General features: G+C 44.0%; 1 protein-coding gene across 4 annotated transcripts in view; it reads left to right on the forward strand.

Annotated features, from left to right (window-relative positions):
- Nucleotides 1–20,511, forward strand: part of shank2b (SH3 and multiple ankyrin repeat domains 2b) — a 299,877-nt gene extending 279,366 nt beyond the window's left edge. For all 4 annotated transcript variants that reach the window (XM_084920616.1, XM_084920699.1, XM_084920777.1 and 1 more), the window contains 2 exons: nucleotides 857–3,359; nucleotides 14,931–20,511. In XM_084920616.1, coding sequence (XP_084776742.1) covers nucleotides 857–3,359; nucleotides 14,931–15,471 — 3,044 coding nt within the window. In that variant the 3' untranslated portion in view covers nucleotides 15,472–20,511. The remainder of the gene's footprint in view (nucleotides 1–856; nucleotides 3,360–14,930) is intronic.
- The last annotated feature ends 115 nt before the right edge of the window (nucleotides 20,512–20,626 follow it).

Raw genomic sequence — 20,626 nt, forward strand, 5'->3', positions numbered from 1 at the left:
AATCGCCCAACCCTAGTGACCACTATGCGTGAAAGGGTTAACAGTATAGAGACTTGTCACGAGGCTGCATCCTCAAGGGTACTCAATGGTACTACTCGGTGGGTGCTTTGTGGTTTGTACCTACAGAGTAGACTCTTAAAACTCTGGTGCAAATTTTATATCTTAATGTAAAAGTTAAAACTGGATACTGGACTAGCCATAGATTTTACCCACATAGACCTTTATTTCTGGTATTATATGTTAGCAAAAACAGGAAATTGATGTGAATTTTTGAGCTAATTTGAGCCATCAGCTCCTCTGGGTGGCTGTGGCTCAGCAGGTAGGGCGGGTCTTCTACTAATTGGAAGGTCAGTGGTTCACTTCCTGGGTCCTCCAGTCTGCGTGTACTCATGCAAGCTATTGAATACTGGTTTGCACCCAATGCGTTCATCAGAGTGTTAGTGTTTTGCGACCGTTAGACAGCGGGCTAAGGTATAGAAAAAGGTGCTTGTGTGCTTGGTGAATGAGTCTTGTACTGAAAACGTGCTTTGAGTGTTCAGCGTGGAAAAGGCCTAGATAAGTAGCAGGCCATTTGCCCTTATTTCTGTAATAACAGCTACATAACTTCTGTCCTGATTTCCAGATTGAACATTTCAATTGGTGAGAATATTCCTACTTACTGTCGAAACAGCAGTTACATTTCACATCTATCTGGCCTCTCACAAATTTCAGGAACCTTTCCTGCATATATAAATAAATCCAGAGAGAACTAAAGAAGGCATTTCTTTTGGAACTAGGAGGCCAAGCAGGAAGTGAAACAAAGGGATGTCTCCCCTAGGTCCTGAGATAATTATTCTTTCTGCTCTATTTCTTCAAGGTACATCGGAGGATGAGAAACAGGGATTCCTCACACCTCCCCTACTCAAGTTCTCACGCAGTCTCTCTATGCCTGACACCTCAGAGGACATCCCTCCTCCCCCAGCCATTTCACCCCCTTCACCACCTGCCTACAACTCAGCTGCTGGACCTACACCCAAGAGCTATGGCACAACACGACCAAGCTTTACCCAAAACTCGCCCAATGCAGTGACGACCATAAGCCGGACCACCGACGTCGGTACGTTGAGGCGTGGCTATTTCCGTCAGAGCTCTGAGCACTTTGAGAGCACACGAACTCGGGGGCGTACGCCAGTGCCTGAGAACCCGTATTCAGAGGTGGGCAATAAGACGCTGTATGTGCCAGCAAAACCAGCCCGAAGGAAGGGTATGTTAGTAAAGCAGTCTAACGTGGAAGACAGCCCAGAGAAGACGTGTCACATGCCAACAAGTCCATCAGGCCCAGTTTCCATGCCTACTACGCCTGTAGAAAGAACATGCTCCTCTATCCCTATTCCCACCATCATTGTAAAGGAGCCATCCACTAGCAGCAGTGGCAAGAGCAGCCAGGGTAGCAGCATGGAAATTGAGCCTACAACCCCTGAACACCCGCCTCTCACACCTGCTGTCGGTGGAAGTGGAGGTTTACGCCCTGAAGACCCCCTTTCACTAAGCAACCCCTTTGCAGCAGCTATTGCTGGAGCAGTACGGGACCGCGAAAAGAGGCTCGAGGCAAAAAAGAACTCGATTGCCTTCCAGTCAATAGATATCGGGGATGATGACTTGAGTGGTCCCACGCCAACCCCTCGCCTTCGCCAGTCCAAGTCCATCGATGAAGGCATGTTTAGCAGCGACGAGCGTCTTCAAAGGATATTAGCCCCTCCTTTGGCAAAGCAGCTCGGTCGCCCTGTTGGTGGCGGTAGTGGAAATATGACAGATTTCAACACTCCTGAGCCCACAGTTGTTCGGGAGCCACTAAACACTAGAACAGGGCAGTGTCCCAACCTGGACAGTCCTGTTAGCCTCCCAGCCACTCCTCCTAAGAGCCACTACAGGTCCAATGGAACCTACCTCCATCCTGTCACTGGCAAGCCGTTGGACCCTAATTCTCCACTAGCTCTGGCCCTTGCAGCTCGTGACCGGGCCATGAAAGAGCAACAAAACCATCCTCAGAATCAGTCCCAAAATAATCCTCAGGTTCAACAAACCCCCAAGCATGAAGCCCAGTCCCTGCCAGTTCAGCAAAGTCACAAACCTGACCTCAACCAGCCTCTATTTATTGACACCAAACTCCGCTCTGGAATCGAGACGAGTTTTGCTGCAATCTCTACGGCAACAATGGGACGGCCTGGCCGAGGTGGCCTTCAAAGACAAATGACAGAGCAGAAGTACGAGTCTGATGGAGCACGGGAAGAGCGGCAGCATCAGGCACTTGAAGAGAGGAAAAGCGCACCAGCAGATGTGGCAGACACATCACAGCCCAAGTCAGCTGGATTACTGATGGTTCACACCAGCACAGACGTAAGCAACAAGGTGAACAACCAAGAGGCCGAGGGGCAGGACAGCAACCGACCGTCTGAGCTGAAAGATCCAAACCAGCCTGATCCTCTTAGTTCTTCAACACTGTCCACTCCACAGCCACCCACATTAAGGAGGAGGAGCATTCCTTTAGGCGAATCCATGGACGAACCTGTAAAACTGCCCTTTCGCATCCCTCCTCCCCCTCTGGCCTCAGTTGACATTGATGAAGAATTTGAGTTCTCAGAACCCCTCCCCCCACCTCTGGAGTTTGCAAACAGTATTGACATTCCTGATGACCAGGCTAGTGCCATTGCAGAGATGATTCAGCAACAGAGACGGAATGGGGGGCCTTCTCTACCCCCATACCACCCTCATGCCCCACCACCTGTCACTGATCAACACAGAAGGTTGGCAAACAATATGCCCCCCTCGTATCCCCCTCCACCTGACCCAGAATCAGGGGTAGGTGACTCAGGCATTGAAGAGGTGGACAGCCGCAGTAGTGGGGATCCTCAGCACATGGAGACCACCAGCACAGTTTCTAGCATCTCCACCCTGTCATCAGAAGGAGGCTTCTGTGACAGTGCTTTGGAGAGCCTCTATGCCACTGCAGACGGTCACGCCTTCCTGGTGGATCGGCCCCCTGTGCCACCAAAGCCCAAGAGCAAGTCTGTCATTAATAGAATGTCACTTTATCACGATGCTCTCATTGAAGAGCCACCAGAGTCTTATGGGTCACCGCCTCAGGCCCCTCTCCCTCCTCCCTCGTCCTCTGAACCTCCTAGGACTCCTACTCAAAGGACCTCCAAGCTGTGGGGTGATCAGCCCCCTGAGCTACGCAGCCCCCCATCCACACCAGACTCCAAGAACACAGTTATCACTGAGCTGAGCACCATTCTACAGCATATGAATCGCGACAGGCCAACCAAGCCAGGAGAAAGCCTTGACTCCCCAACAGGCACCAGAGGGGGCTTCGGAACGAGGTATGTGAAGTCATTCCTTACTTTAGTTTTTCCTTTCTTCTGTTGTTTAGATTTTGTTCATGTGTCATTTGTTTATTTTGCACCTTTTTCATGTTAGTGCTTAGTTACGTAAGAACTTTATTCACTGTAGAGTCTGAGCAAACTCATTTTCTGTCTAATATAGCTTCTAGAAAGCTGTAAAATTTCATGCATATTGGCTTATAAGCTGATCCAGGCATCCATGAATGCTTAGGCTAAATCTGAAAATAGTCCGAAGTAGTCCAAGACAATTTGGAAGAACATGAAGTTGCTTTATTAAGATGCAGAATTTGATAAGTAAGCTATTAGGATGGAATCTCCCCCCGAGAGTCTAGATGTTGCTCATGATGAAGATGGAGGATTGGATGATGACCACAGTACACACAGGGCACACAGAATAAACCCTGATTGGCTTGTAGAAGGCGAGCAGGAGTATAATTGGAGTAGAATGATGATGTCAGTGTTGAGTTTGACAGTGAGTAGAGAGTAAGTGGTGAAAAGAATATGTGAAAAGTAGTGCTGTCAGCGCTAGTCTCGTTAAAATGATCTTAACGCAATAACCGCATTAATGCGACAAATCTCCGTCAGCGAGTTAGTGCGGATTGCCCCGTGCGTGGGGCTGCACGGCGTCAACACGATGGCGCAGTTAGCTCGTTAACATGTGCTGTCCAGCCCCACGCACCGGGCGATCTAACTCGCTGACGGAGATTTGTCGCATTAATGCGGTTATTGCGTTAAGATCATTTTAACGAGATTAACGCTGGCAGCACTAGTGAAAAGTGAAAATTTGAACTCATTTTTCTGTTTTTGTTGTGACAAGTTTGGTTTTGTGTAGTCCGGTGACACAGACATCCAGCTGTTACCTGTGTTTTCATTGTTTATTATAGCTGTTGTGTTTGTCAGAAGAGCCCAAAAGGATTATGGGATTGGGAGGAACATCAGCTTGTTCTGTGAACTGTGTGTAGCTGCAGGGTTTTGCTATATGTGTTGCTTGAAATGGTAGTATGCCTGTTCTGGTTTACACTCTGTTCATCCGTGCATGATGTATGGATGCATCACATTCCAGAATAAAGCGTTGTATGTTTCCGGCTCTGTTTAGCTGCTGCCAGCACCTGCTGACGTCAGTCAGCCATGTTGAACATTTCTTGTGATAATATTTGGTCACCGTGAGATTTCACTTTATTGTGGTAGCAGTGGGAATTTTCTGAAGATTTAATGGAAGAGTTACTGTGGGATTCCTCACTGGGAATGTAAAGAGACTGGTTCTTATTTAGTGCTTTTCTACTCGCCTTTTTCACACAAGCAGTTATTTTTATGGTTAAGTGCTTTTCAGCTGACATTCACACTGATGGATGCATCAGAGAGCAGCGTAGGCTTAGTATCGTGCCCAAAGATATTGAGCATTTAGACTGGAGCAGCCAAGGGATTGAACCACCAACCTTCCCATTAGTAGATGACGCCTCTACTAGGGCTGCTCAATTAATCGAATTTTAATCTCAATTACGATCTGGGCTTTCAACGATCATTAAAAATGACTGAGCCGATTATTAGCCCCTCCCTCGTGCTTTACTCTCGCGCTGCTCCGTGTGGCAAATCGAGCGCACCTCTCTGCGTTTCGAACACGTGTCACAACAATTAAGAGGACCCGAGGGAAGCTCGGAAAGCTAAGCAGAAGTTATTTGGAGAGGAGAGTGACTGCCCTTGGTTGAAAAGAGAGGTAAAAAAAACTTCAGTGGTGTGGAAACATTATGGGTTCGCGGAGTCAGACGTGGATCAAGTAGACATAGTGTGTAAACTTTGCTACAGTGTCGTAGCTGCACCACAGAGCAACACTGCAAAGTTCTCTAAACATAGATGTTTACATTTTTCATTTATTTCTTATATTGCAAACATTTGCACTGTTATCAGTATTTGCACACTATTTTATATTATTTTTTGACAATCTTTAAAGTCATTATTCAATACATTGTTATTGTTAAATAAATATCGTCAAATAATCGAGATCTCAATTTCAGTGAAAATAATCGTGATTATCATTTTTGCCGTAATCGAGCAGCCCTAGCCTCTACTACCTGATTTATTTCACTATTTAGCTTAATCCTCCTCTATGTCACATTTCTTCTGTTTGCTGGCATATTTTACAGTAAATGTCCATGTGAGAAACACAGAGCACCGTGCACATAGCTCGTTTGTTGAACAGCCACAAAGGCATTAGTTGGCAAATAAATAAAAAATTCATTTTGTGAGTGGTGCCGCTGCCTAAACATTTGACCACAGCTGTACCTGTTGATGGTTAAAGAATGATCAGTTAGCAAAGCAAGAGTGACGTGTTGTGCTCGACACAAGCTGGAACAACATTTTGATGGAAACTGCGCCTGAATCAGCCAACCTCATGTTTTTTCATTTTTCATTTTTTTAACCCACATCTCACTCCTGTGAGAGGGAATAAAAAGCACGATAAATAATTCACTGCCTGCATGCATTTTGTATGAACAATCCCATCACTCATCAGAGACTTGTAGAGAGTGCCACGAAGGTTTTTGTTCCTCTGGGCACTTGTGCTTTCTGATTTAATAAACACTATTAGCTCCACGCAGCGTTGTCCATTTGGGGCAATTGCAGCAGGATGCCCAGCAGCAGGTCCAGTAGGTCCAGCTCTGTGTTCCTCCCTTCATGCTTCATTCCACACGCTGTCGTGTTATCCTCATCCTCTGCAGCTTAAAGTCGTGTTTGTTGACCTTTAACTTCTGTATTCATTCCAGCTCACGCCTTTCCAGCTTCATCTCCATTTTTTTCCAGTCTCCTGTTGTTCCTTCACCTCTCCTTTCTTCATGCCCCTCTGTGTCTCCCACTCTCACAGGTAGGTTCCCTCATCATCCGACATTCCATCAAAGGCCTGTTTTCACTTATGTGATCGTATGTATTTCTGCCATGTGACATGGTATAGAAAATGGTATGCTTTTTAAAATGTAGAGTATTTAGTTGCAGAAAGGGTTGGTCTACATGGAGCTTGTTAGTGACAAACAGAGGAACTAAGTACAGTTGTCATTTGAACAATAGAAACAGTAAGGTACTAGAGATCAAAGTTAAGAAAAGGTAAGACACATTTTTTTTTCGTACTAAAAGTATTGGTCTACAAATGTAGAAATGTCCTGTGTTAAAAACCACTTGCACAGGTGAAAAGCCACTCAATGCAGAATGATGAAACAGCATGTAAGGGGCTGAATGTCCCAAATGAATCTTGCATTCCTTAAAATGTCTCTAAAATGTAAAAGCAAACCTCGTTTATTCCTATAAAATCACATCAGTGGCCACACACAGGTCCACTAAAGCCTTCATCAGCAAAAACACCGATACCTACAGAACAGTATTTAGAGATGATATCTGTGGATGAGACAGGATGAGTTTTATCTTCCCTACAAGATAAAAACCTAAATGTGTTCAGATCAGTTCCTTTACTGGATCTAAGAGCCAGATGTTTCCTCGGTTAGAGGTGACTGCAGCGCTCTCGCCAAAGTCAGTAAGTTATTTGTAACTGCTTTTCAATTGTCGCACCGATGCATTTGTTTCTCGTGTCAGCTTAAACCCCGCTCTGTTGTATACACCAGGGTCTCTGATTATCTGCCTGCATTGCCTGCGTTACTTAGTGTGGTGGAGAAGGCTGCCAAGCGCCGCAGCAGAATATACGGTTGTAGGCAGCTAGAGAGCGCCTCGTCATCTGAAGAAGCCCGAGGAGGGTGAAGGTGCTCCTGTTTCTGTGACCGTCAAACAGATGGCAACAGAAATGCACAGAACATGGCCTAGATTCACACATGCTCTCCCTCTGTCACTCCATCCTTTGCTCTCTCTCTCATTCTTGTGCACACTCTACAGCTCTCTCCCTCTCTCGGTTTTCTGTCTTCTCTGGTATGTTGGAATCAGCCAAAGAAGCGGTGATAACATCAGATTTTCTTCTCTGGATATTTGTAGTTCTCTCTCTCCTGGTCTCCCAGATTAAATGTGCGTTGGTTGTGCCTGTGGACGAAATGGTTGCCTAGTAACCGCCTGATGAGAGCAGCCTTGAGGCCTGCAGTGATGTCAGTTTGAGTCGGGGGAGGGGTGCAGATTTATATGCGAGCGTGTGCGTGCATGTGTGTAAGAGAGAGATGGAGCAAGAGATGGCAGGCCTAACCCTCGGCAGAGTTCAGCATCATCTCACGCAGGTCACGTGCGGCGCTGCTTTTGTAGGCCATCCTTACGTAACCCGTGTCAGTCTGTGTGTGAGAGCGTGTATTAAAGGCTTCTATAAAAGGCTTCTGTGCATGGCAGTGAGCGCGACCCTGTATGCACGAGCCGGTGTGTGCTAGAAAGACGAAGGGAGTCATGCGATGCGTGGGCGTGGTAAAGGTGACGGCTCCCACCACCGATATCAATAGCACTGCATCATTTTGTACCAAAGTCACTCAGCTGATGGGAAGCAAGCACTGTCCCTGTGCTCAGCAGAGGCCACGTGTTCATGGTGCCTATGTGTGTGTGTGGGGGGGATGCAGGATGCAGAGTGTACGATTTTTATTTGGCTGGTTTGAGTGATCGTTGGGTAAAGAAGTCACAGACATTCAGGTTACATTAACTTACATTAGTTAATATAACCTGAATGTCTGCATTTCTATATTGCTTCTCTGGTCCCAGCCACATTACTTTGTTCACAAATATTCATACAGCAATTTATTCAATCCACACAGAACTTTATCTACTTTGCATTCACATCTACAGCCAGTTACGATCCACCAAACAACCTAACACCGATGTCTTTGGACTGTAAGTGCCTGGAGTAATGTTTCAGCCACATGTGCCTACAGCAGGGGTGGGCAACTCCAGGTCTTGAGTGCCGGTTAGATGTGTCCTTGATCCAACACAGCTGATTCAAATGGCTAAATGACCTCCAGAGGCCTGGTAATGAACTAATCATTTGATTCAGGTGTGATGACCCAGGGTGAGATCTAAAACCTGCAGGACACCGGCCCTCGAGGCCTGGAGTTGGACACCCCTGGCCTACAGGCTCAGGGTGAGGTTTCTTCAATGCACAATTTCTCTGTGTCATGTTTAGGGAGTGATCACTGTTCTACCTCTTTTCCAACAATAGAGTAAATACCTTAGCTTCCATATGGTTGTCAGTTACTTGGCTGGACTTGGCTTAACAATGCCTCTGTATGGAATTTAGACGTATTTAGTGCCCCCAAATTCTACCCATGATGGAGCTATTGGGACTTGTGACAGGAAGTGTGATGTCCGGCTTTCTCAGAATATAAAATTTAATCTGGACTATATAAATCGTGGATGGCTCCCGAGGTTATGCAATCCACAGTACTTTGCTACACAGCAGAGCACTGTGCTCGGCTTTTCATGTGCTACTCTTTGTAGCTGCAAGAAATGGAATTAAGGTCAGCGAAGCTAAAGAAGACCCTGCACTAATCAGCCTTAATAGCCAATTACATGCTTTTCACATCAGTTTAACACCTGCAACAAAAAGTCTTTCACAGATGATAGAAGAGCAATTAGAGAAACACTGGAAAGGCTTCGAATGAAGTATTTTTAACCTTTCAGTGGAGTAAAACCTGTTTCTAAAACATGTGGTGTTCTCCCATGTTCTTCTTTTGTCTTTCATGTGTGCAGTTTTCTCTGTGGTCAACATGGTGTCCTCTGTTTCCATCTCATCCATCTAACATGCGCTGTGATAAAGTGAAAGTTTTATTTACTCAGAAGCAGGGAAGCAGCACTTTAACTTTGGCCTAGTTCCATTTTGGCAGAAGGACCCCCTTAGTCTACTTCACTTCCCCTCGGGCCTTTCCATATGCTACAAGTAGGAAAGAACAATATCTAGGCTACACATAGCACAGAGAAATTGATGGGAAAAGTCCGTCTGACAGGGCAGAGGTCAGATTTGACTGCTTTCTGCCTCCTGGCTCAGTTTCTCAGTGCAGTCAGTCAGTGTGCGCACAAACTGTGTGTTGACAATTCAATCAATCTATTAGCAGAGGACTCAACTGGAAACTGAATCCTCAGGGGAAGCTGAATTAAGGTATGATGGTTCTGCATGGATTGATGTGTGTTTGTGTGCTGTGGTGGTGAGGTGTGGGGGTGGGGGGGTGTCTCACTGCTCCACAGTCCAGCATGTCCGTCACAGCCCTCCATCTGGAGCCTCAGGTAATGTGTGATGGTGATGCTTCTTACTCATTCAGATTTACACAGCACACACTTGTGCGTGTGTGTGTTTGTTTTTGGTTGTTGTGATGTCGGGTTACTTAATAACTGGCTCGGTTGAACGGTGACATAAGGATTTTCTTCAGAATATACATTCCCACTGCACCACATCTTGCGTGTGATTCTCAGCTCCTTGTAATCAGCGCAGCTCTGCTCGCTGCAGCTTCACGGCTACACTGGCCCTCACCTCAACTGTCAGTCTCTCCAACAGCAAAGATCATTCCTGATATAATTCCACCTCCACCTTGAACTCATCAGTCACTTCTATCACCATTATCTCACTGTCCTCATGTCCTGCAAGACCTTCACGTACTTCTGTGACTTCCTCTTGGAGTGCCACAGCTCCTCTCTTGACACCCTATTGTATGCTTTCTCTAGATCCACATAGTTCTCTGTCAACACTCTCAAAGCAAACATTACATTTGCAGTGCTTATTTTCAGCTGGAAGCCACACTACTGCTCACTGACCCTCACCTTCTTCTCAGCCTAGCTTCAACCATTCCAGAAAGTTCATTCTGTTCATCTGGACGCAGCGTTTTCAGTGAGAGAAATCTTTAATTACTCCTCCACACAACTTCTTCGGTCTCAGCTGACAGCAGGTTTCTTCAACAGTACATTTGCATAATGACCAAAACTTACACCAATAACCAAGAGTGCACCATGAGCTCAGTTTCATCAGTTTTAATAGGCAAATTGTCATGGCCACTGATTACTGGTCATGGCAGTTTGCATATTAACAATACCATTCCCACTTCAGGAGCATCAGCCAGCTGTTGCTTCAGGTAGCTAAATTTTCTTCCAGTTTATTGTGGATGGCATCTGGGTGAAAATCAAGTCTTAGAATCTACCACAATTCACTGATTGCATTAACTAAATGGAAAACCTCATCAGGTTTACTATGTAGGAAGTAAAAGATGTCAGAGTAGTAGGGTGTCATGTGAAAGGCCCAGTCACAAGGAGGCATAAGTCGGTATATTCCTAGTGGCAGACCCAAGCGAGGCCAAATGCTGAGGGTTTCTTCAGGACAGGCATCCAGCACGAAGTCTTGGCCAAATCAAAGATGTGGATCAATGACTGCCTTCAGTAACCAGGGTGCCAGTGAAGCTTTTTTTAAATTGTTTTTTTCTTTGTTTGTTTTTCTCTTCAGTACAGGAACAATAAAATTGCTTTTTTTCATTCAAATTAGCACAACAGGGGAAAAAAGTGGCAACAATGAACACACACCAATTCAAAGCAGGCTGAGAGAATCAGCCAATCCATCGTCTACTTTTTGTGCAAAAATGAGGGCTTTTGTTGCACGTCTAAGACACTGGTACACAGCTGTGTGACAGTCTTACATCGTTTTCCCCACAGCATTATTCAGGCTCTGCACAGACGTGAAGCAGAAAGTTGAGCAGAAAGGGTCGCATTAACTCAGCACATCAAAGCACACAGGTGGTAAATTGCAACGCATCATAGTGTTATGACTCTGTTGTATTGTCGGGTCCGGTGATTCCCACTTCTGCTGAGGGTCTACATAATAAAGGGGAATTTTTCAGCTTTTTCCTTTTTATTTTCCATCATGTATATATGCTGTGTGAGTAGTGAATGCTCATATTAAACTTATACATATATATATAATGAGGCCAGTAAATGTACAAATGATCCCTGTGAATGAAAAGCTCAGGCTTCAGACGTAGAGGATATCCCTGATATGATTATCTCAGGCACGGAGCTCTGGGTGTGAGCACAGAAGCCTACCACTGTTATCCATGCAGCAAAGATCACTTAACATCTGTCGTGTTTGTACAGTTTCTATCTTATGCTGTTATTTTTGTGTATTTTCCTCAATGACTTTTGTATGGAGCTGTTTAGTTTTTAAGGTGAGTTTGCTGATAAATTCTTTGACACTGGCTGTTTGTCAGGGTTAAGATTTATTCAGCGACCACAACCAGACCAGCTGGCTAACAGAAGTCTAGGAATGCTCCTATATGCTGCTATATGATGTTTCTGTCAGGCCCAACCCACAAGCCATACTTTGAGAACCCTGCAGCAACAATGCAGCTCATTGCTGTGTCTTTGAATCGTTTGTGGAACACTGTGGCATGCCAACACGTTCCCACTCCCAAAGCATAACATTTTACGCTAGGTGACAAATCGTCAGTATATTATGCTTCCCGGCACCCAACACGTCCCTATATTACGAGATTGGAAAAATGAGGAAACATGAGAGCCGTTTGGAACGAACCTACATATGTATGTTCGTTTTACTTAAATCACTTTGGAAAACACTCTAACGTCATTAAAGTGCTGGCTAGGGTTAGGGATGAGGTTAGGGCTGGAATACATGGCTGGAACGTGTAAACTGCGGGAGCGTCATTCTATTGGATTTCATCCATAAACCGGCGCGTAGCATAAGAACTAGGGCTGCCACAAACAATTATTTTGATAGTCAACTAGTCACTGATTATTTTTGCGATTAGTCGACTAATCAGATCATCATCCATTGGACGTAAAACGTACAGCTTACTGCACAAGCATGCATCTGCTCTTATATAACTATCATTAGCTTACAGCTTTAAGTGTTTAAGGTATGTGCTAACTAAAAATAAAGACAAGATGATAGTTTATTAAATTTTAATGAAATTTGCAGATTGTTTTGGTGAAGTTTAATAAACTCCTTGCTATCTAAAATATAACAGGACACCGGAGTATATTCTCGAGCATCTCACACTTCTGATAATCAGCTGTCTGCTTGGTTTATTCAGCTGTGTAAAAACTATAACTTTAATCTCAGCCAAACCAATTTACTCAGGAACAAATAAAATACTGAAAAAAAAAAAGGCAAACAATAACATTTTGAAGTTATCTAAGTGACTTATATATATTTAAGCTGAGTAGCGAGATTTGCGGGGAGTTCAGTGTTCTCACCGGCTCTAGTGAGCCTTGCCCCCGGCTAGCTATCGAGCTAGTGGGTAACAGACATCGGAGCGCTTTTGAAAATATGTGGTGTCTTGATAAACTGAGCAGGTATTTGAGGTTTACACAGCTACATTCTCGCCTGAAAATATGTTAAACGTTTATTTTGTGACCCAGAAAGAATAATAAGAGCAATATTAAAACTAACTAGCTGCCGCCATTGTTGGAAACTGAGCTGGGCTGCGCTATGAATTCTGGGACACAGCTTCTTCTTCTTCGGGGTTTAACGGCAGCTGGCATCCTTGTACATGCAGTGCTGCCATCTTCTGTTTCAGTCCGTTATTACACTCTTAAATCCTACTACTTATTCCTGCGTCTTTTGTGATCTTACAAAGCTTCAAACGACGCGTCGACTATTAAATCAGTCGTTGACGATTTTGATAGTCGACGTAATCGTGACTAGTCGACTAATCGTGGCAGCCCTAATATGAACGCAGAAGGTCACCTTGGGACTTGACAAATCGTTGGTATATTACGCCTCGGGAGGGCGCGGGGTTTGATACACACACACAGTGGGATGCGTTCTTTGTTTTTGGTCATTTGATGGAATTTGGTGACGATAAGAAAGACACAGCAGACTGTGTAAAGCCCTTCTTGCACTTTTCTCAGCTGTGAGTTGTCAATTTATACTGCAACTTTCTTCAAAGTAAAGTTTAGCAATTCTCAAGCCAAGACTGAAAACATGGTACAAATGTGAGCTATAGTGTATCATGATTCCATCTTCCAGTACTGTGACAGCCGGGATTATTACTAGGATAATGAGGTCTACGCTTATTCAACTATGTGCTTTAAATAAAGCCACAACACCAAGAAGAATTAGCATTAAGCTTCCCTGTTTCAATTTCCTGTGACTGTTTTGGAGCACAGTGTCTGAAACTAACAAGTTGAAATGTTTGTGCCTCTTTCAGAGGAAATTTGATTAATATTTCTTTGCTGACAGTGTACATTTTTCAGGTCGAAAAGGCAACTTCATTATTCTATTATTTTAGCTTCTCTCATGCTGTAATAGCTATAAAAAGATGAGTGGCTAACCTTTCCCCTCCTCACATTGTTGTGGTAGACATCCATCCATTAAGAGCCAATGGGTGGTGTGAACACTGCCGGCTTCCCTCGGGCTGCGGTACTCTCAGCATGCAGCATCTTTTTCTGAATGCTGAAGCCTGCACTCACTCGTTATTAAAGCTGCTATACTAATTATGTCATAATCATGTGATAAGCCATTGCACATACATATTAAGAGGCCTAGAAAATCCTTTCTACAACGAGGAATGGAGGCTGTATGGGCTTTTTTGGTTGAATGAAATTACTTGAGTTCTTAAAAAATGAATTTCAGCCGAAAGAAATGTTATTCGAAGATCCCAAATTTAATGCAAAAGTGAGAATAATCCATTAGCTGTAAGCAGCCTTCAGCTGGTCATCGGGACCTGTTCCAGCTTACATATGGTGAGCTTACCGGTCCAGCTCATACCCACAACTATGGTGTATTTACTATTAGTTTCACTTCAGCTTCTCTTTATTTTCTTAATGCTTTACTAAACACTCGTTAAATCATCAGAGATGCGCAGTTTAAAGAGAAATGCATTACTGATGTACTTTTAATATTTCTGCATTAAATCATTTTCAGAAGAAGAAAATCTGGATTTTTCACCTGATCTTAATATTCACATGTTGTGCTCATATTACAATAATGGTGTGTTAGTTCAAAGATACACTAACAAGTTCATAGTAGCTAACTAAATAACCACAGAACTGGAAAATGGCCTCAGACTTTGTGTACCTGCTGTTTGCATATGGTGCCACCTTGTGTTCTTTTGAAGTATTGCACTATTCCGCTATTGTTTGCAAGTCTTTAGTAACTGAAAAGTATGCCGTTGAAGAATTGCTTTGAGTCATTGCTCAGTCAGTTTTGCAGCATGAGCACCAGCAGTCACAGTGTAACCAGGCCTTCCTGGCCTCGAGGATAATAAGTGTTTTGCACTTTGTGGTAAACTCTCCCTTCATGGAGTCTCTACACTGCAGACTGTGACAGTGATACGCCTGCATCCTCAAGAGTCCTGACCTACCTTCATGTTGCAAAGTGGTTTTTCTTAATCTGTGATACTTTGACCCTTTGCTGTTAGCTTCTGTTAGCAACCTGTTGCAACCACATGTTATTGTAAACGTAGAACTGGACTGAATAGAGTCTGACTAAGATCTAATCCAGGTTTTAAATTATGATTTCAGTTGCACATTTATTGCACGTTTCCTTAAAGTGCCAAAGAAATGCAAAGTGTTTGCTGTGTTATTTATGTCAGGCTTTTATGTTGGCTCAGTCTGACCCGAACTAACCGCTCATCTCTTCTTTGTCCCTCTTAGGCCTCCTACCAATGACTCAGGAATGCGTAACAATGCTGCCGCCGCTACCACCCTCACCTCCACCCCTCCCAGCAGTCTCCCATCCCAGGCGCACCCCTGCAGCCCTCCAGACTCGGCGTCCTCCCTCACCCCCTGCTCTTCACTGCCTCCCTCTGTGTCGCCCACCCTCACAGACGTCTTCGGCCTGCCAACCCCACCTTTGGGCAGCGGCGGCGGCTACAGCCTGAGCTCCTCGTGTGGCGGCAGCGGTAGCTCGCGCTCTCCATCTCCACTTACGCTGATGCAGGCCGTGGCAGCCTCAGGCAAGCCTTTCGCCTCCAAACCCATGGAGCTGTGGAGCAAGCACGACGTGGCGGACTGGCTGGAGAGTCTCAACCTGGGGGAGCACAGGGACGCTTTCCTGGACAATGAGATCGAGGGTGCTCATCTGCCCTCGCTGCAGAAGGAGGACCTGATAGACCTGGGCGTGACAAGAGTGGGCCACCGCATGAACATCGAGAGGGCCCTCAAGCTGCTGCAGGACAGACAAGCCCCGAGGTGACGGGCTGGCGACGTGTGGAGTCAGGGCCAAGGAGAGGGAGGTGTCACGAATCACTTTTACCAATCTCTTCATCAGACATAATCTCAAGACGTGGAACCGGGTGGAAGTTTTGTCCAAGCTGATGCTGCCTCTTGCTGTGTTTGTCTCCTCCCATCCTCCGCTGTCGGCCTCATCTCAGTGCTCCAGTGTTGTTCGCCCTCTTCCTGCTTCCCACTGTCCTGAGCATCAGGGGATCATGGGATGTTTGGGGGAACTGCAGGGGGAGAAAGAAGAGAATAGCTGCTATGTCAAATCAAGGCGAGAGAAAGGAGGACAGTATGTGGGACTGTAAAGAAAACAACATATTCTGGAAACACTGGGAAAAAACACTTGTCTGGAAGTTTCTTCACATAAAGACTCGTGGTCACCTGACTGCTTTGGATACTCAAGACTTTTTCCATACACCCCGGTGTGGGTGCATGAAAACCCAGCTGAGCTGGTCGTTGCTCCTTTTCTATCTTTGCTAGAGTTTGTTCAGAGAATATTTCTTCACTAGAGTCCTACCGGAGTTATATTTCTGGGTGCATCTAAGGTTGTAGAGAACAATTTGAGATAGACTTCATTTTTGTTCTTTTTTGTTCTTTTTTGCTTTTCACCTGTTTTTGTCAAAACAACAGCATTTGCTGACATGTTTAACTAATACTAAACCATATCCACACACACACACACACACACACACTTTCTGCACAGTGCCACAAGCTGACGAATGAGATTTCACACAGTCTTTACATCCTGAGCACTTACACACGTGTAGTTACTGCGATGGCCTTCTTCCCTGACAAAGATCAAAGTGTGGAGAGGGGTGGTCACCAGAGGAGGAGCTGCGCCCGAGCTGGGTCCGTGAAGTCCTACGGCAGTCCGCACCTGCTCGGTGTCCACCTCGTGACTCAAGAAAAACCAAGGTGAGGATGCAAGCTGGACGTACAAATGTTGGAACAGGAAAATGGTTGTGCCAGCTTCGCTGAGAGTGCGTCCTTCTCCTCTCTCGGTTTTTCCTTTCCTACTTCTGTGTGCACGTGTGTGTGTTAATAGTTCACCCAAAATATCATTAAGGTCCATTTAACTATTTCTATGAATCTGCTATATAGGGCACTTATAGGGAAACTAAAAGTGTTACTTTTTGTATTTTTACCATCAAATCTTCTTCACTTACAGCAGGTCGGCACCTGCTCACAGTATGGCCCACAGTAACGCTAACGTACCAGACACCCTGTGTGTAAGTGGTAGAACAGAGTGGTTATTACACTGTGTGTTTCTAGCATTCGTGCATTATTTTGGGAAATCCACTTACTTGCTTTCTTGCTGTGAAATAGAAAGATCGATATCGCTCTCTTACTGGTTGCTGAGAGCTGGAGTGAAATGCAAAACATCCGTCCACCTGTTTTATGCACACTTTCAATGAGAGCAGAAGATATGACACATCGATACGCATAAATACGCATTTATTCAAACAAAGGAAAACTATCAACCAAAAATCTAGCCCCAAATGATGCGTGTGGTCTAAACCTTACTAAGCTTCCACTGTGTGGGATGATGAGAAGATGGTCAAGTTTTTCACATGAGTTTGACTTTCAACTGGAACTTTGTCATTTCAAGAGAGAGACTGTCTTTCACAAACTAGTACCAACTACTCAGCTTTGCTACTTTGTTAAATGTACTGCAGATAGTGCTGACAGGATTCTTACACTGGATCCAAGCTAGGAGACATCATCCTGTAGTTTGTTTATATACATTTCCCTTGTTTTTCCTGGTCCTTAGTAGGATATAACACCGGACAGCAGTAATGCACCTACAGGCTGTTTGCATCGTTAAATCACAAAAATGAGAGAAGGCCACCAGAGGCCTGTACTGTGAAGCAGGATTTTAGGCCATCCAAGTAACTTCTGTGTTAACTCTCCTAAATTAGTTTTGGCAGTTGATAACCAGCTTTGAGTGACCACTTATCCTCATTGCTAATGTTAGGATGAGTGAATCCACATAATGGAAAGTTGGTTGTGTAGAACTTGCTGTGGTACAGGGCCCAGGTGTTCTAACTCAGTACCAGATACTGGACTGGTAAATCATCTGTCTGGTAAAGTGTTTGCTTTATGAGACAGACATGCTGGAAGCGTTAATCCAAAGATTACAGAATACTCACGTCAGTTACTAGTGAATATCAGTATTTTTACTTTAAATGTCATTCCTATTTAGAGCACACACGTGTTTCTAGATCACTGAAGGATCATTTTTTCTGTATTATAAAACAAAAAAGGTTTCGTACATATCGGACAAAACATACACGGACACAACACATTAGTATCTAATAATAATCAGTTGGAATATCACGTGATTCTGTGTAGAAAAAGACACTTATTTAGAAACAATGTTTCTCTTTTACAACTGCATTTAAAGCTTTAGAAGGTGTAGACAGTAAAAAGTCAAACTCAGGTACACTAACTAAATTGCTCAGTTGAAGAATGCATTGACTTATAGAAGTAGGTAAAACTGAGATGTTCATGCAGTTCTCTGTGCAAAGAGTGCAAAGTAGGTTAGCTTAGCATAGAGTCGAGCCACAGGTTGTGAAAAGATTTGTTGGTGAGGATCTTTATCTTGTCTTTGATTATTGAGGTGGATATTTCTCCCTGAGCTCGACTCACAGACAGAAGACTGGTACAGATTTTCTTCCTGGAAGAAAGCGGTGTGTGTATTTCCCAAAATACTGAGCTGTTTAAGGTTCTCACTGGATGGCGTTTTGTTGCGTTTGAATCCAGTGTGAAATCCTTTACAAACATTCTTTTGTTTACTTTTGAACTTTTACATGTTTGAATATACCAGAATGCTTTAAGCAAACTAACGTTTAAGAACTTCAGTTCAGTGATTGGTATTTCAAAAGCTACGATAAGTAACATATTTTTATGGAGCAAAAAAAAGATCATTGAAACATTTTGTATGCTGTTTTTTGCTTATGAGGAAAATAATAATAAACTGTGTGCATTTGGTTAACTTGAGTTCAAATCTGACCAGATTCAAAATGGAAAAACTGGAACAGTCCTTCGTGGTGGCAAGCAGCACTAAAGCAAACTAATAGTCACCGACTCTGAAAGCAGACTCTTTGTCTTTAGGGCGTAACAGGACACTTTCTTCTAAATGTCCTTAACTGCAAGCTGGAGTCAGATATCATCGAATCACGCTGAACCATTTTCGAGCTTTGGGTTTTACATAATTATGTGTTCACATTGCCGTCTCCTACATTCTAACCACTGTGCAAGAAACGGAGAATAATCACTTGGCCAAGCCAGCACGCGGTCATCAGTGTGAGCCCGGCGTGAGAGCAGACAGGGATAGAAAACTGCTGCTCGATTCGAGTCCCATAGTTTCACCGCAGCAGAGGCAGGATTCAGACCGAGGATCCAGTTTAAACCCAAGTCAGACGGTGCGTTTGCTAGCAGTGATAACGGGCTAGTCAGAAGTAGAAGTGCAGTATGCGCTGTCGTGTATATAAGAGTGTTTAAATGGATTAAAATGTCTATTAGATTATATGTATAGATCTATTCAGATGTTTAGAAGAAAAAAATTCTAAGAAGATAGATTTATTGTTGTCAGAGCTGACCTGATGACCTAAGCACTGGTCTCATTTGCCCCGTCATCATCTGTAACCAGCTCGCCCCCCTCCGCCCTCCACCTCCATCAGTCACACAGCTCCGTAGATAGAAGGCGCTCTCTCCAAGTAGATTTTTTCAGAGATAGAGCGTTGATATGTGCTTGACAGTAAGCAGTGTCTGGAAATATATCTGGTTTTCTTCTGCCCTTATTTGCGTTCATGTCGCACTCCACAGCTTCACGTAGGCGCTGCTTTTTGAGGTGACAAATGAAACATACACAAGTTCTGTGTTCTGTGAACATTAGCCGTACGGAGGCCGGCACGGGACAATGCTGCTACAATCCTGTTCCTGTTTGAACTTCTTTTCAAAACACGTACAGTGGCGTGCCAGGCGGGGTAGAAAAGCACAGTATTTTTAAAGATTTGTATAGAGTTCTATGAAATTTTATAGAGGTTACCTGAACAAAAACTGTTCAACACTGATGTGTGGATTGCCAAACAGAAATACCATATATACGTAGATGCGATGTGGATATTATTAAACTTATGGGTTATGTAAGAAGCAATATTTATTCTAACTGAATCTCCTTGGTTGTGTTTTCTTTTGCCATTTTAAAGTTACATATCATGATGCAATCACTTGTCAGTGTTTTATTAAGCGTTGCCTAAAATAGATGCACTCTCTACTGCAGTAGTAATCATATACTTTGGCCAATCAAGTGACCACCGAACCCAGGCTTCGAAATCCCCGAGTCTAGGGTTTTTTGTTAAAAAACACAAAAGTTACATTTCTAAAAGTATATCTGCAGGCCATGTTGATAGGAAACTATATGAAACGTATATATATATATATGTGTGTATGTATACATACAGAGATCCACCAAAAAGATGTGCGGTGCCTGTTGATCCCTTCCTGTGGATCAGTGGGTCACTCAGCACTTTTATCTGTGGACATGTAGAGCTGAGTAGATGTAGTAATAATCTTTAAAGAGCATCACCGTAGCGTGGCGTTTCACCGGGCCGTGTTCACCACAGGCATGGCTCACTAACCCACTTCCACTCCCCGTCAAAACACTGCTCCCACTCTATCATTGTCCAACATTTGGGTAACTTTTTCTTTTTTTTATTTTCTTTTTGATCAATTAAGTTCTGTTTTTTTTCCATGAATAGATTTTACTCATTGATTAAGTCTTCATAGAGGCTAAGATGTTTTCGGTAATTTGTGCAAAGACTTGTGTTCATGTTTTCTATGTTGCTGTAATTTTGTGCTATTAAATCATCATAGAGTCAACTAATTACTGAAATGAAAAGAGAGAGAATTTTCCTGTAACTGCACTCTTCCTTCCCCCTCCCCCCTCAATTCCTCAAAACTTCTTGTATGGCAACCAAAATTCACTGTAAGAAATAAATATAATATTGCACTACTGTATCCCTCTCAGTCCTTATAGTACAGGCCTGGTGCGTGGGTCTAAGTGTCTGTGTGTCAGCTAAGAAGCAGCCAGCCACACCTGAGCCACACCTGAGGTAGTCGGTCTG

The sequence above is a fragment of the Perissodus microlepis genome, chromosome 1 (genome assembly GCF_051167445.1).
Source record: "Perissodus microlepis isolate ML-2025 ecotype Zambia chromosome 1, ASM5116744v1, whole genome shotgun sequence".
NCBI classification, from domain to species: domain Eukaryota; kingdom Metazoa; phylum Chordata; class Actinopteri; order Cichliformes; family Cichlidae; genus Perissodus; species Perissodus microlepis.